This window comes from Manis pentadactyla, chromosome 1 (assembly GCF_030020395.1).
Source record: "Manis pentadactyla isolate mManPen7 chromosome 1, mManPen7.hap1, whole genome shotgun sequence".
Taxonomy (NCBI): Eukaryota; Metazoa; Chordata; class Mammalia; order Pholidota; family Manidae; genus Manis; species Manis pentadactyla.
Window position 1 is genome coordinate 99,247,495 of NC_080019.1, and position 17,070 is coordinate 99,264,564.

General features: G+C 33.5%; 1 protein-coding gene across 3 annotated transcripts in view; it reads right to left on the reverse strand.

The window, feature by feature from the left end:
- The window catches only part of ZBBX (zinc finger B-box domain containing), a 118,043-nt gene that overhangs the window by 75,659 nt on the left and 25,314 nt on the right, over positions 1-17,070 (reverse strand). For all 3 annotated transcript variants that reach the window (XM_036898377.2, XM_036898378.2, XM_057499799.1), the window contains one exon: positions 16,447-16,542. In XM_036898377.2, coding sequence (XP_036754272.2) covers positions 16,447-16,542 — 96 coding nt within the window. The remainder of the gene's footprint in view (positions 1-16,446; positions 16,543-17,070) is intronic.

The following is a 17,070-nucleotide window of genomic DNA, read 5'->3' on the forward strand; positions in this document are numbered from 1 at the left end:
TAAAATGCAGTGGGGAGTAAAAATGTAGAGTCTTTAGAATTCATTCAAACTAAAGTTGCTATCATTTTAAAAAACACTGCTATATATGTAGTCTGTTATATGAGAACTTCATGGTTACTTCGAAGCAAAAATCTATATTGGATGTACAAATTATAATAATAAAGGAATCTTAAATTATGCTAAAAAAGTCATCAAAACACAAGAGAAACAGCAAGAGAAGATGAGGGGAAAATAGAAGAACTACAAAAACAGCCAGAAAACAATTAACAGAATGGCAATAAGCACATACCTACCAATAATCACTTTAAATGTATATAGAAGAAATTCTCCAATCAGAAGACACAGACTGACTAAATGGATAAGAAAAACAAAAATAAGACCCATCTATACGTTGCCTATAAGATACTCACTTCAGATCTACTGACATACACAGACTTAAAATGAAAAGATGTAAAAAGATATTCCATGCAAATGGAAATGAAAAGAAAACTGATGTGGTGAAACTTATATCAGACAAAATAGACTTTAAATCAAAGACTGTAATAAAACACAAAGAAGGGCATTACTCACTAAGGATAAAAGGTAAATCCAAGAAGAGTACATAAAATTGTAAATATTTATGCACCGACATAGGAGCACATAAATATATAAAGTATATATTAATATATAATACAATATATAATATAAAATTATGTATTAATATGTTAAACAAATAATAAGCAAAATATATAAAGCAAATACTTAAAAATTAATAAAGCAAATATTAATAGTTTTTAAAGAAACTGACATAAATATAATAATAAGGGCTTATAATACCCCCACTTACAACAAGCATAGATTATCCAGAAAGAAAATCAATAAGGAACAATCTGCCTTTAATGACACATTAGACCAGATGTGCTTAATAGATGTATATAGAACATTTCATGTAGAAGCAACAGAATACACACTCTTCTCAAGTGCACATGGAACATTCTCCAAGATAGATCATACATTAGGTCACAAAATAAGTCTCAATAAATTTAAGGGGATTGAAATCAAATCAGGAATCTTTCCCAACCACAGTGGTATGAAACTAGAAATCAATTGCAAGAAAACTGGAAAATCACAAATACATGGAGATTAAGGAATATACTTCTGAGCAACCAGTGGATCAATGGAGAAATCACAGAAAATAAAAAATACTTTGAGACAAATAAAAATGGAAATAAACATTCCAAAATCTATGGCACAAAACCAAAGCAGTTCTAAAAGGTGGCGGGGGAGGTCCTAGCTATAAAGGCCTACTTCAAGAAAACAAGAAAAACTCAAATAAACAATATAACTTTATACCTAAATCAACTAGAAAAGGAAGAGGAAATAAAGCCAAAGTTAGTAGAAGGAAGGAAATAACACAGATCACAAAGGAAATAAGTAAGAGACTAAAAAGCAATCGAAAACATCAGCGAAAGTAAGAGTTGGTTCTTTGAAAAGATAGGCAACATTGACAAACCTCTAGCTAAACTCACCAACAAAAGAAGGCTCAAATAAAATCAAAAATGAAAGAGAAAGTACAACCAATACCACAAAAACATAAAAGATCATAACAGACTTATGAAGAATTACATGCCAACATATTAGACAACCTAAAAGAACTAGATAAGTTCCAAGAAATATACAATCTTCTAGGACTGAACCATGAAGAAATGGAAAATATGAATAAACTGATTACTAGTAAGGAGAGTGAACCAGTACTCAAAAAATTCCTTAAGGACCAGATGGTTTCACTGGTGAATTTTACCAAACAGTCAAAGATTTATACCTATCCCTCTCAAAGTATTCCAAAAAATTGAGAAGGGAGCACTTCCAAAGTTTTACAAGATAAGATTAACCCTGATATCAAAACTAGACAAAAACACTATAAATAATAATAACAAAAATTACAGGTCAATATTACTAATAAACATAGATGCAAATAACTTCAACAAAATACTAACAAATAGAATGCACCAATACATTATAAGGATAATACAGCATGATCAGGTGGGATATATTGCAGGGATGCAAGGAGGTTCAACATCAGTCAGTGTGATACACCACATTAACAAAATGGAGGATAAATATCATATGATAACCTTAAAGATACAGAAAAAATTTGAAAAAATTTAAAATCAATTTATGATAAAGACCCTGAACAAAGAGAGTATTAGATGGAAAGTACTTCAACATAACAAAAGCCACATAAAAGAAACCCACAACTAACATCATACTCAATGGTGGAAAACTGAAAGCTTTTCTTCTACGATCAGGAATAAGACTAGGATGCGCCTCTCACCACTACTATTCAAAATAATATTGGGACTTCTAGCCACAGCAATTAGGAAGAAAAATAAATAAAAAGCATCTAAACTTAATAGGAAGAAGTAAAACTGTCACTACTTGCAGACTACATGACACTACATATACAGAAAACCTTACTCTACCAACAAACAGTCATAACAAATGAATTCAGTAAAGTCTCAGATATAAAATTAACTTACAGAAGTAAGTTGTGTTTCTACACACTAATAACAAGCTATCAGAAAGAGAAATTATAATCCCATTTATAACTACACCAAAAAAATGTCTAGGAATAAATTTAACAAACAAGGTGAAAGACCTATGTACTCTGAAACTATAACACATTGATGAAAGAAACTGAAGATGACACACACACACACACAAAATGAAGATAACTGGAAAGATATACTATGCTTATAGATTGCAAGAATAAATATTGTTAAATATCCAAACATACTAGTTCTTAGAACTAGTACTAAGAACCCTAAAATTTGTATGCAACCACAAAAGACCCCAAATAGCCAAGCAACCTTGAAAAGAACAACAAAGCTGGAAGTATCATACTCATGGCTAGTTAATTTACAACAGAGGAAAGAAATCCAATGGAAAAAAGATGTTCTCTTTAGTAAAATGCAAAAGAATAAAATTAGACTACTATCTTCCACTATACACAAAAATTAACCAAAATGGATTAAAGACATGAAGTAAGACCTAAAACCATAAAACTCCTAGAAGAAAACATAGGTGGTAACCTCCTTGACATTAGTTTTAGTGTTGAATTTTTAGATCTGACTCAAAAAGCAAAGGCAACAAAAGCTAAAATAAATAAGTAGGACATCAAACCAGAAAGTTTCTGCATAGCAAAGGAAACTATCAACAAAATGAAAAGGCAATCTTCTAAATTGTAGAAATTATTTGCAAATCAAATATTCAATAAAGAGTTAATATTCAAAATACATAACTCAAAAAACTCAATAGCAAAAAAAAAAATCTGATTAAAAAATGAGCAGAATATCTAAACAGGCATTCTTCCAAAGAAGACATACAGATGGCCAACAGGCACATGAAAAGATGTTCTACATCACTAATTATCAGGGAAATGCAAATAAAAACCACAATGAGATATCACCTCACACCTATTACAATGGCTATTATCAAAAAGACAAGAAATAGCAAGTGTTGGCAATAATGTGGAGAAAAGGGAACCTTCACACACTGTTGGTGGTAATCTAAATTGTAGCAGCCACTATGGAAAACAGTATGGAGGATCCTTAAAAATTTTTAAATAGAACTAACATATGATCCAGCTATTTAACTTCTAGGTATTTGTTTGAATAAAATGAACACACTAATTTGAAAAGATACATGCACAGAATGAGTACTAAGAACGCTAAAATTTGTATGCAACCACAAAAGACCTATATTCGTTTCAGCATTATTTACAATAGCCAAGATATGGAAACAACCTACGTGTCCGTCAATAGATGAAGATAAAGAAGATCCAGCATATATATATATATATATGTCAAATACTACTCAGTGTCAGAAGGAGGAAATCTTATCATTTGTGACATTATGGACCTGAGGGTATAATGCTAAATGAAATAAGTCAGACCAGACAAATGCCATATGATGTCACTTATATGTGGAATCTAAAAAACAAAATAAAACTCATAAAAACAGAGAACAGATGGGTGGTCATCAGGGGAAGGAAGTTGGGGAGTGGGTGAAATAGTTGAGGGTTAATTGTGTAGTAACAGATGGTAATTAGACTTATAGTTGTGATCACTTTTTTCTATGGACAAAAATTATGTTTATGCCTAAAAATAATATAATAGTATGTACCACTTTTACATCAATAAAATAAACATAAATGCAGTTTACTGTTTAATAGACAATTTAAATAAAAATTATCAATGTCAGAAGTCCAATAATGGACTCAATATTTAGTGTTTTAATAATGTGAAAATAATGAAAAAAGGCACACTTCATGTAGTTAAAATATTTTAATGTAAGACAATATAGCATATAAATGTAATAATTCACAAAGTAACACATTGTCAAAGATTTTAACTCACTTCATATCAAGAAAAATAACAAAATTGGATTACTCTAAATAATTGTGCCTTTCAAATTTTATTACATTAAAAAATTCTATTTAAAGAGCAATCTTAAAAGTGAGCCAGAATAGCAACAAGAAAATAACTCAAGAAATTCATACCTGCAATATGCTTTCTATTTGCAGTTCTGTTGCCATATAATTATGCACTATATTAATTATCTTAGCAAGTACTTACTATTGTTTTCAACTAACATTACATATATAATGCATCCAGATGAGTTAGCTCTTTCTGTGATTACTCACATTTGAGCCACATGAGGAAGAAATGATTTTATATGCAATGTTTTGAATAACAGATTTTTAGGCATAGCAGAATAAATCCCCCATCAAATAACAATCAATAGTTTTTCATATTTGGTTTTTATATAAAATAATGCTATAACATCAAAGCTGGATGCTTTTTACCCCATAAAGACTAATGAGCATAAAATATAGTAAACAAAACTACTATAAAATTTGTCCATGGAAAAACTGTGCGATACCATAAGTAGCACCTGCAAATTATAATGGCCCCTCAAATATCCAGCACCAATGTGATTAATTTAAGTTTCAGACTTGTGGTTAGACTAATGGTCTTTATGGTTCCCACTAAAATTAAGATTCTATGATTCTCTTCTTTGGATAGCAGAAGTGTGTATTTCTCTAAAACTTTACTGTCTTGTTTACAAATGCCTTCCAAAATATATATTACTATAATATTTTTTAAAACAGCCATAGATCCAAAGTAATCATTTCATTAATGCTTTATACTTATTATCATTGATATACTTTATTTTCTAGGTTCTAAATTTAAATGGTGTAGATATTGTATTGAAGTTCTAGAATACTATACCCTGAATAATAAAACTTAATATATGGAGCACCTGCCATGAGCAGAATACTTTTATATTTGTTGTCATTTAATCTGATCCTCACAACAACCCTGCAAGTTTCTGAGCTTGCATGTATGAGTTTTATCTTAAAGCTTCAATTAGCATAAATATTACAGAAATACCCTTCCTCCCTTTGAGACTGATTTGAGCCATCACCTCATTAAGCCCTTGCTCTGCATCTGCCCACTCCACTCTACCTGTTACTCTGTCACTGATTCTGTAATTTACTCCCCACACCACTTATTTTCTGCCAACTCTACACTAATTTTAACAGAAGACCTAGCCTCCCTTTTCCAAAACCCTTTCAAATGTCACCTTTTCCCTTTCCCTAGCTTTTCTTGGTACTGGCACGTAAAAGTTCATCATTACAGATGTAGCTTCACTGAAGAGCAGTTTATTAAACTCTCTCTCATATAGGTCCTCTCAAAAATTCTTGTTAACATTTCTCCAAGGAAGACATACAAATGGCCAAATAAGCACATGAAAATATGTTCAACATCATTAGTAATCAGGGAAATGCAAATCAAAATCACAATGTGATACTACTTCAGGCCTACTAGGATACCAAAATCAAATAACAAATATTGGCTCAGAAAGTGAAATCAGAACTCTCCTATTCTGCTGATGGGGTTAGGAAATGGAGCAGCCACTTTGAAAAACACTCTGATAATTCCTCAAGCAATTAAAGAAAGAGTTACAATAGACCCATCAATTTCCCTACTAGAGATACAGCTAAGAGAAATAAAAACATATGTCCACACAAAAATCTGTACAAAAATGTTCATAGCAACATAGCCAAAGGGTAGAAACAATCAAATATCCATCAAACAATGAATGGATAAACAGAATGTGATATATCATTACAATGGAATGTTATTTGGCTATAGCACTGATACATATCACAACATGGATGAACCTTGAAAACATTATACTATGTAAAAGAAGTCAATCATAAAAGAGCACATATTATATCTTTCAATTTATATTAAAAACTAGAATAGGGTAATCTATAGAGACAGAAAGTAGATTCATAATTGCCAGGGGACTGGGGACAAACAGGTGTAGAGGAACGAACATAGTAGCAAAAGGGTATGCGGTTTCTTGTTGAAGTGATGAAAATATTCTACAACTGTGCTGATGTTTGCACATGTCTTTGAATATACTAGAATTCATTGAATTGTACACTTTAAATGGATGAATTGTGTTGGTATGTGAATTATATCTCAATAAAGAAGTTTTTAAAAAATTCTTGTCAATGACGTCTGTGCAAGTGTTCCTCCTTTATCTTTTGAGTATCCCAATATACTGCATTTTGAAATTCTGGTTAATCAAAGACACCAAGGAGTCTTTCTGGGCCAACTGAACTTTCAGACTCAGGCTGCCATCAAAGCATCCTCAGCAACAGTCTACTCAAGAAAGATGAGAACAGGAACAACAGTTTGCCGACAGACCAGCATCAGTTGTTGAGTGGAAGTCTTAACAGCAGTTCATGCAAAAGTACAGCTCAGACAGATGAGGGACATACTTGGCTTAGAAGCCTTCTTTTCCACCAGAGTCAATCCCCATCTGCATGGCTTCCAGGGCCCTACAGCAGACATGCCAGTTACAAAGCTCACCTCATTCAAAGAGCTCTTGCTTACTCCAAGTATTTATAATTCTCCCATTGAAATGGAATTTAATGACTCTGATCAGGAGTCATATTTACTATAATCTATTTTCTAGAAACATAGCTGCATTACTGCCTTCATCTGTTTCCCAGGGTAAGAGCTAGAAAGTTAACTAAAGTTTAAATTCTCAGATATAAGAGGCTTTTGCTAACTCTTAACAAACATAACTCATTAACATACCATAAATTATCTTAATTATCCAATATTTGGTATTCAAAATTCAGGGAAAAATAATCTTTGCTTGTTTTAAATTATTTCAGGAGCTTGATCATATCATTAGGGATTCATTTATGTTTTTACTCATTCAAAAATGTAATTCATTTTACATGTCAGGTACCGCTTTAGGTTGGACAAGGATGGACAAGGATGGACAAGGATGGACAAGGATGGACAAGGATGGACAAGGTAAAAATAATCCCTCTCCTTACAGGATTTGAAATTCATCAGAATATATAAAAGAGTGAATAATCAATAACTATAGTTATAAAAATCTTTTGATGGAGGAAGTACAAAATGATAATCATATTGAAGGGCAATATACACAAACTTGCAGAACAAGGGATATTCATTAATAACATTATTCACATTTAAGAAACAGAAGAAAAACCTGCCAATACTCTGTTGTTTGTATGTATTTTAAATATTTTATTTTATCTTAATTATAATATTTATAAGTAGTACATTATACATTTTTTAGGGTATTTACATAACCTGAATTCTAAAATGACGTGGACTTGTGATAATTCCTTTTTAAAGGAACATTTCCTCCCCATCCTTTTTTTTTACCTTATTGGTAAGACTTTGGAAGAAGTGAGCCTGCTCACCTCCACCCCTTCTGGGTTCTTTCTCTAAGGACTGCCTGCCCAGAGAGGACTACATTCTAACCTAGGTATTTATTAAGGAGTTGTACTGGGTAAGCCCTCCCCTGCTAGACAGGAACATCTATAATTTGGGGGATAGGGGGACAACAAAAATCTCAATTCCAAGAAGTATCAGGAAGCAGAATTTGTCAGAACATCCAATCCACAACAACCGATTCTGATTGTATCAATAATAAAATTAGTATTTTGATTTCTACCTTCTGAGCCTAATGTCTATTTCTTACTTGGTTCAGAATCTGGAAAGTGAAGAAAGAGACATTATACAGTGACCTCCAAAAAGTGCAGCACACTCTAAATTAGGCCAATAATTATCTATAATTTTACTCTGAATGACATATTGCCATCGGTCAGGTTCCCCAGGAAACAAACTCTAAGATTTGCCTGCATGACTTTTAGTGGGGAGTGCTCTGAGGACACCATGGATGAGAGCGGGAAGCAGAGTGGGACAAAGAGGAGAGATGAATTTAATACAATACAATCCCAAGGGAGCAGCTGTGATGGCCCATCAGAGTTGTCCCTGAGACTAGGGGAGTATAAACTCTGAAGTGGCAGTTCTCTTTGGCAAGGGCAAATCCTGCAGAGAGATTATGATCCATCTGCAGGCAATGCCACAGGCAGCTAGGGAAATGAGTGTCTCAGTCCTAAAGAAGAGGATTTGGGTGGTACACCACGGCATCTACAATATGTCTATGCATAGCATTTAAAACAGGTCCATTAACATCAGCCAAGTAACCATCCACAATATTACCCAAATGACTAGCTGTGATCTAAAAATACTGTATTATTCTGAACATTAACAGAATAATGATAGCATGAGCCTAAAAGCTGATATTGGTCATTGTCCACTAAAATAAAAAATCTACCATAAAGTCAGTAAGCATAATAGTATTGTGACTATAACCAGATCTGCCTACTAATTATTTTTCTGTAAGTACATGCAAGCAAGCATATATTCCCATTTATATCCATATTTATATAGTCATACCTTTCTTTGAATATAAACAAGTTAAGAGGCTGCATATAAATGCTTCATAGCAGAAAACATTGAAATTCTACCTTTATCTCTTCTGTCATTACTAACCACCCTCCCTTTCCAAAGTCTCTCCTTTCAGTCAAAAAAATCTCTCCTTCAATTAAGAAAATATACATACCAAAATCTATTAATAATTTATTTAATCCAACTTCCCTTTGTGCATGTCACACTTCACAATAGAATGTCTTTTGTTTGTTTTTCCCACTCTTCTGTTATCACTGATTAACTTTGTCTTTTCTGTCTGACCATACGTTGTTAAAAAGAAATAGGAATGTTTCATATATTAAGATCTTATTTTTCATCAATATGAGGCTTAACCAATGAAAACTTTTGTTTCAATCCTTTGCACTGAAATCATTCTAAATATAGAAGTAGAATTGTCATTCTCATGAATTTACACTTGATTTTGCAGATAAGAAACTGTTTAACAGTTTGGAGAAGGCAAAAAACAAACTTATGTTGGAATTACTGCCAAGTATATAAATCAATCATAAATCAAAAGAAGGGCCCTTTGAATTTCTAATGTAAGTCAGCACGGAACTGGTAATAGTTAGCTTTCAATTTATCTCTGAACTAAAACAGATATGCCCATACAAAATGGTCCCTATTGACTGTAAACTTTGCAAAGACTCGCTGAGCTGTTGGATGGAAGATGAAGTGGTTTACAACAATCAAATTTGACTATGCTTTATAACAACCAGAAACATCACATAGGTTAAGAATGGACAGTATAGCAGCCATCAACCTAGAATGCTTGATTTTTATATAGTATTGCTTAATATTCAGATATCTGCTCTAACCTCTCAGATTAGGTATGAATTCAACAGTCAACAAAAAAAACACAAAATCTCACAACTTCGACATTTATCAAAATTGTGGAAAACTAGAATCACTGTATGACAGGTTAATAAGAGCTAAACAGAAAGAGATATCCACTCATTCTGACCATCAGGCTAAGGCACAAGAGCATCAAGCACCTTTATGCATAGGAAAAGGCAGGGGAGAATGGTGGAAATAAGGAGGAAGAAAAAGCAAGACAACTAAAAAAATTGAAGGGCTAAACAGAGGACAGAACTGGAAAGAAAACAGCAGATAGCTAATGGGTCAACTGATCAAAATCAAGAAGTGAAGATAGAGAGTGGGCAAGGCCATGATCCAGAAGCAAAGTGAGGTGCTAACAAAAAGAGCAAGTCTTTTAGGAGGAATGCATAGCTAACCATACTAGATCAGCTAAGTCAGGCCTCTTAGTAACTGTTACAATAGCCAGTGGTCAAAATAATGAGCAGAAGACACCAGCAAAGAATACTGTGTTCATTGGACTCTTAACTAAGATGGGAGGGAATAAGCTATACATTTTAAAACAGTTTCCTTTAAAATAAAAATAACATTTTAATTTACATTTTTCTTGAATGGATAAATGGTCAAATTTACTGGAATGATCTGAAAAAAAAATTATCTCCCTCCAAGTATTTCATTACTCAGCAATCTGGGTAAGTGAAATGATACACTATAAAGAGAGTAACAGCAATGTATGTTTAGCTCCAGCATATGTGATCTCTGCATGCTCCTTTCTAAGGGTCGATCTCACAATCTGACTCTCCTAGTAGGCAATAAACTTCCCAGAACTATCCTCAAGATAACAAGAAGTTGCAACTTCAGTCCACAAACAAGAGGGCAATGCAGACATAACATGAATGTGGAAGATAAACATGTCTTTATTATTATTTACCTTTAAAAAATATACATAAAAGAACCTCTATATTTGAAGAAACCTCTCCAGGATTCACTATTACTTGCTATGTTCTTTAGTTTATACACATATAATGAAATTTATTTATGCTAATTTTTAGAGATAAATGTATCTTCTATAATTTGAGATTTACTATGAACCTAAGTACCATTCTACTATTTCTGGTATACCAACCTTTCCTCTCTTACAACCAAAATTAGAAAATGTGATGCTGGTGGTATAAAACAACAGTGTATGATGTAAAGTGTATATTCAGTAAATATTTATTACCTCAAATATAATTTCCTCAATTCTACATTTAGAATGTTATAAGAATCTACCAAGATCACTTATCTTCCTCTTTAAAATATAAAATACATTTATCTTAATGACATTAATATTGAATAGGAAATAGACATTACATAATGATAAAGGGGTCAGTCCAACAAGAGGATATAACCATTATAAATATCTATGCACCTGACACAGGAGCACCAACATGTGAAACCAATACTAACAGAATTAAAAGGGGAAATAGAATGCAATGCATTCATTTTAGGAGACTTCAACACACCATTCACTCCAAAGGACAGATCCACCAGACAGAAAATAAGTAAGGACACAGAGGCACTGAACAACACATTAGAACAGATGGACCTAACAGACATCTACGGAACATTCCACCCAAAAGCAGCAGGATACACATTCCTCTCAAGTGCACATGGAACATTTTCCAGAATGGATCACATACTAGGCCAAAAAAGAGACTCAGTAAATTCAGAAGGATTGAAATTGTACCAACCAGCCCAGACCAAAAGGGTATGAAACTAGAAATAAATTATGCAAAGAAAACAAAAAGGCTCACAAACACATGGAGGCTTACCAACAAACTCCTAAATAATCAATGGATCAATGACCAAATAAAAACAGAAATCAAGCAATAAAAGAAGACAAATGAAAGCAACAACTCAATAACCCAAAATCTGTGGGACACAGTGAAGGCAATTCTAAAAGGAAAGTTTATAGCAACATAGGCTTACTTCAAGAAAGAATAACAATCCTAAATGAACAATCTAAACTCACAATTAATGAAACTCAAAAAAGAAGAAAAAATGAGACCTATAGTCAGTAGAAGGAGGGACATAATAAAGATGAGAGCAGAAGTAAATAAAATTGAAAAGAATAAAACAATAGAAAGAATCAATGGAACCAGGTTCTTCAAGAAAATAAACAAAATAGATAAACCTCTAGCCAGAATTATCAAGAAAAAAAGAGAGTCTACACACATAAACAGAATCAGAAATGAGAACGGAGAAATCACTGCAGATACGACAGACATACAAAGAATTATTAGAGAATACTATGAAAGATTATATGCTAACAAACTGGATAACCTAGAAGGAATGGACAACTTTCTAGAAAAATACAACCATACAAACTGACCCAGGAAGAAACAGAAAATATGAACAGGCCAATTACCAGCAATGAAATTGAATTGGTAATCAAAAAACTACCTAAGAACAAAACCCCTGGACCATATGGCTTTATGAAACATTTAGAGAAGACCTACTACCCATCCCCCTTAAAGTTTTCTAAAAAGTAGAAGAGGAGGGAGTACTTCCAAACTCATTCTATGAGGCCAGCATCACCCCAATAGCAAAACCAGGCAAAGACCTGACAAAAAAAGAAAATTACAGATCAATATCCCTGATGAACATAGATGCAAAAATACTCAACAAAATATTAGCAAATCAAATTCAAAAATAAATCAAAAAGATCATCCATCATGATCAAGTGGGATTTATTCCAAGATTGCGAGGCTGGTACAATTTGTGAAAATCCATCAACATCACATACCACATCAACAAAAAGAAGGACAAAAACCACATGATCATCTCCATAGATCATAGATACTGAAAATGCATTTGACAACATTCAACATCCATTCATGATAAAAACTCTCAACAAAATGTGTATAGAGGGTAAGTACCTCAACATAATAAAGGCGATATATGAAAAATCCACAGCCAACATCACACTAACAGCAAAAAGCTGAAAGCTTTTCCTCTAAGATCAGGAACAAGACAAGGATGTCCACTCTCCCCACTTTTATTGAATATAGTACTGGAGGTCCTAGCCACGGCAATCAGACAACAGAAAGAAATAAAAGGCATCCAGATTGGTAAGGAAGATGGTAAACTCTCACTATTTGCAGATGACATGATATTGTCCATAAAAAATCCTAAAGAATCTACTCTAAAACTACAAGAACTAATAATTGAATTAAGCAAAGTTGCAGGATACAAAATTAATAAACAGAAATCTGCTGCATTCCTATACACTAACGATGAACTAGCAGAAAGAGAAATCAGGAAAACAATTCCATCACAACTGCATCAAAAAGAATAAAATACCTAGGAATAAACCTAACCAAAGAGGTAAAAGACCTGTACCCTTAAAACTACAAGAAACTCATTAGAGAAAAAAGGAAGACACCAATACATAGAAATATATGCCTTGCACATTAAAAGGAAGAACTAATATTGTCAAAATGGCCATCCTGCCTTAAGCAATCTACAGATTCAATGCAATCGCTATCAGAATACCAACAGCATCTTCAACAAACTGGAACAAATAGTTCTAAAATTCACATGGAAGCACAAAAGACCCTGAAAAGCCAAAGCAATCCTGAGAAGGAAGAATAAAGCTGGGGTGATTATGCTCCCCAACTTCAAGCTCTACTACAAAGCCACATTAATCAATACAATTTGGAACTGGCACAAGAACAGACCCACAGACCAATGAAATAGAGCCCAGTATAAACCCAAGCACATTTGGCCAATTAATATACAATAAAGGAGCCATGGATATACAATGGGGAAATGACAGCCTCTTCAACAGCTGGTGTTGGCAAAACTGGACAGCTACATGTAAAAGAATGAAACTAGATTATTGTCTAACCCCATATACAAAAGTAAACTTGAAATGGATCAAAGACCTGCATTTAAGTCATGAAACCATAAAACTCTTAGAAGAAAACATAGGCAAAACTCTCTTGAATATAAACATGAGCAACTTTTTCCTGAACACATCTCCTCGGGTGAGAGAAACAAAAGCAAAAATGAACAAATGGGACTATATTAAGCTGAAAAGCTTCTGTACAGCAAAGGACACCATCAGTAAAACAAAAAGTCATCCTACAGTATGGGAGAATATATTCATAAATGACACATCTGATAAGGGGTTAAAATCCAAAATATATAAAGAGCTCACATACCTCAACAACCAAAAAGCAAATAACCCGATTAAAAAATGGGCAGAGGAGCTGAACAGCCAGTTCTCCAAAGAATAAATTCAGATGGCCAACAGGCACATGAAAAGATGCTCCACAGCACTAATTATCAGGGAAATGCAAATAAAAACCACAATGACATATCACTTCACACTAGTTAGGGTGGCCAGTATCAAAAAGACTAATAACAATAAATGTTGGCGAGGATGCAGAGAAAGGGGAACCCTCCTACGCTGCTGGTGGGAATGTAAAGTAGTTCAACCATTGTGGAAAGCAATATGGATGTTCCTCAAGAAAGTAAAAATAGAAATACCATTTGACCCAGGCATTCTACTCCTAGGAATTTACCAGAAGAAAACAACACCCCTGATTCAAAAAGACATATGCAACCCTATATTTATCGCAGCACTATTTATAATAGCCAAGATATGGAAGCAACCTAAGTGTCCATCAGTAGATGAATGGATAAAAAAGATGTGCTACATATACACAATGGAATATTATTCAGCCATAAGAAGAAAACAAACCTTACCATTTGCAATAACAAGGATGGAGCTGGATGGTATCATGCTCAGTGAAATAAGCCAGGTGGAGAAAGGCAAGTACCAAATGATTTCACTCATTTGTGGAGTATAACAATGAAGCAAAACTGAAGGAACAAAACAGCAGCAGACTCACAAACACCAAGAAAGGACTAGTGGTTACCAAAGGGGAGGGGTTCGGGAGGGTGGGTGGGAGGGAGAAGGAGATTAAGGGGCACTATAATTTAGCACACATAATATATGTAGGTCACAAGGAAGGCAGTACCGCATGGAGAAGACAAGTAATGACTACGGCATCTTGCTATGCTGATGGACAGTGACTGCAGCGGGGTGGGGTGGGAGGACTTTATAATATGGGTCAATGTTGAAACCACAGTGTTGCTCATTGGAAACCTTCCTAAGACTGTATATCAATGATACCTTAATAAAATAAAATACAGAATAGGAAAACACTAAATGTTTAGAAAGGATATACTATGCCATGATGCTTTTAATAAACATGGTTTGACTCATAATCATACCTGCCTCTGGATAACAATTAGCCACAGCACAACAAAATTTGACTTCTTTTGAAATTTTGTGTGTGTATATGTGAGAGAGCAAGAAAAAGAAAAGAGGGGAGTAAGAAAGAAGAGAAGAGAGTGAAGGAGAAAAGATAATCAGGATAAATATTTAATATCGAATACTAAAGTTAAAGGAAGGAGCCATGCCTCATTTTCCTTTGTAGCTCTCACACCAGTTAGCACAGCATGTAAATTCACTAAGGCAGAATATATGCCAAATAAGTCACTGAATGGAAAATTCCTAATATGAACTCAATAGTGGGGTAATTATTATTTTTATGTTAACAATTACACTCAATTTTATACATGGTAATTTTCACTTCTTATGTGTCTAAGTTGTGCAATCCTTCCTGAAGCAGGGGAATAGCAGGTGGTGGGCTGGGTTTTTTTCCCCCTCCAGCATTTCAGCCAGCAGGCTCTCTGTAAACGTTGAGTAGCTACTCAGAAGCATCCCACTTAGGTAAATAACTGATAGGAGGGAGGCCTATTTTATGTTTTGTGGTTATCATGACTTGGGTTGTCAACATCCTTGAGAGTTAAATATTAAAAGATATTTATATTGAAGCAACAAGTAAAGATGGAAATGTTTCTGAATATGGATCTGATCATCTCCTTCCCTGTGCCTACAAGATATTAAAAGGTTAACCTGTTACACAAGGTTCTTGGTTTTCACTTTCATCTCCAGGTCCTTAAGAACAAGATCCTAGTATTATTCATCTGTTTAAGGCCACTGACTAGTACAGACACTGCTTCCTAAAAAGTATTCAATAAATATTTGTTGAATGACTTATGTACAATGAATGAAATCCACAACAAATCAATGCATCATGAAATGTACCTGGGATAATGTCATATCTTTATTTAACCATACTTATTGAAGAAGTATTAGAATTTTAAACCACCTGACAGAGTTTGAGTTTGGTCGCTTTAAAAAACAATGACTATATGAAGATAAATATGTTTTGGGTATATAGGAGGAAAAGTTGAAACCGGAGAGATAAGCTTATTTAAAGGATAATGGGTAAGGACAAATAAAAGACTAATTTTTTTAAATAAACATGAAAAGAAAACACAAGATTTCTATTTCCAAACAGAAATAATACTTAAACCATGTGTTCATTTGAAACCACAATAAAACTATTGTCTAGTTTTTAAATGTCAAGTTCACAGACAAAATGCATAATCTAACAACTCTAATCAAGCTAAGTGTTTTAGGAATTACATTAAAACACAGTTTAAATAGCAAAATAGAATCCAGAAAAAGCATTCAGTAAAATAATTTTAAGATATATGTAAAGACTGTACGTAATAGGATTTTAGAAATTAATATAAATCACCCTAAGTTCTAGATAATTTAACGTTTTAAATGTATTTGTGTTGAAACATTTCATACACACACTACAAGTAAACCATTTTAAAGTCCTACCTGCAGAAGAGTTGTTCTATGGAGCTTTAGTGCCCCCTTCTGGTGAATTTTGGCAAAGCATCCTGAACAGTAATCTTCTCCACATTCAAGGCATACCTTCAAAGATATTAAAAATTATACAGTCTTATAATAATACGACTTTGAGAAAACATTTACATAAAGAAGTTATTGCTCTCATCTTTATTTCTCCAATTACATACATAGATTGAATCATCAGAATCGAGATGCCCAAAGAAACTGGTACAACCAGTTAAGATGTAACTGAGAAAAACTTACCTGAATACTCTAATTATCCTCATATCAAAATAAGTAAAAATGGCTACAATAGGCTTTAGATATATGTGTTAGATGCAGATATGAATTTAAAAAAACGAGCAACCTCAGGTCAAACTGCTCGACCAGGTCAGAACTAAACACCCTCACCTCTGGCTCGAAGCTACTTCATTTTTATGAGTTCTTTCAACCTTTCCGTATGGATCTACGTGGCACAATTAGTTTCAAAAGATGTGTATACTATTTGTTTCCAAAAATCCCTATACGCTTTTGAATGACACTACTTCACTGGTGATTCTCAAAATTTGACTTTAAAAGTATTCTTAAAAGGCAGCTTAAAGGAAAGAAAGT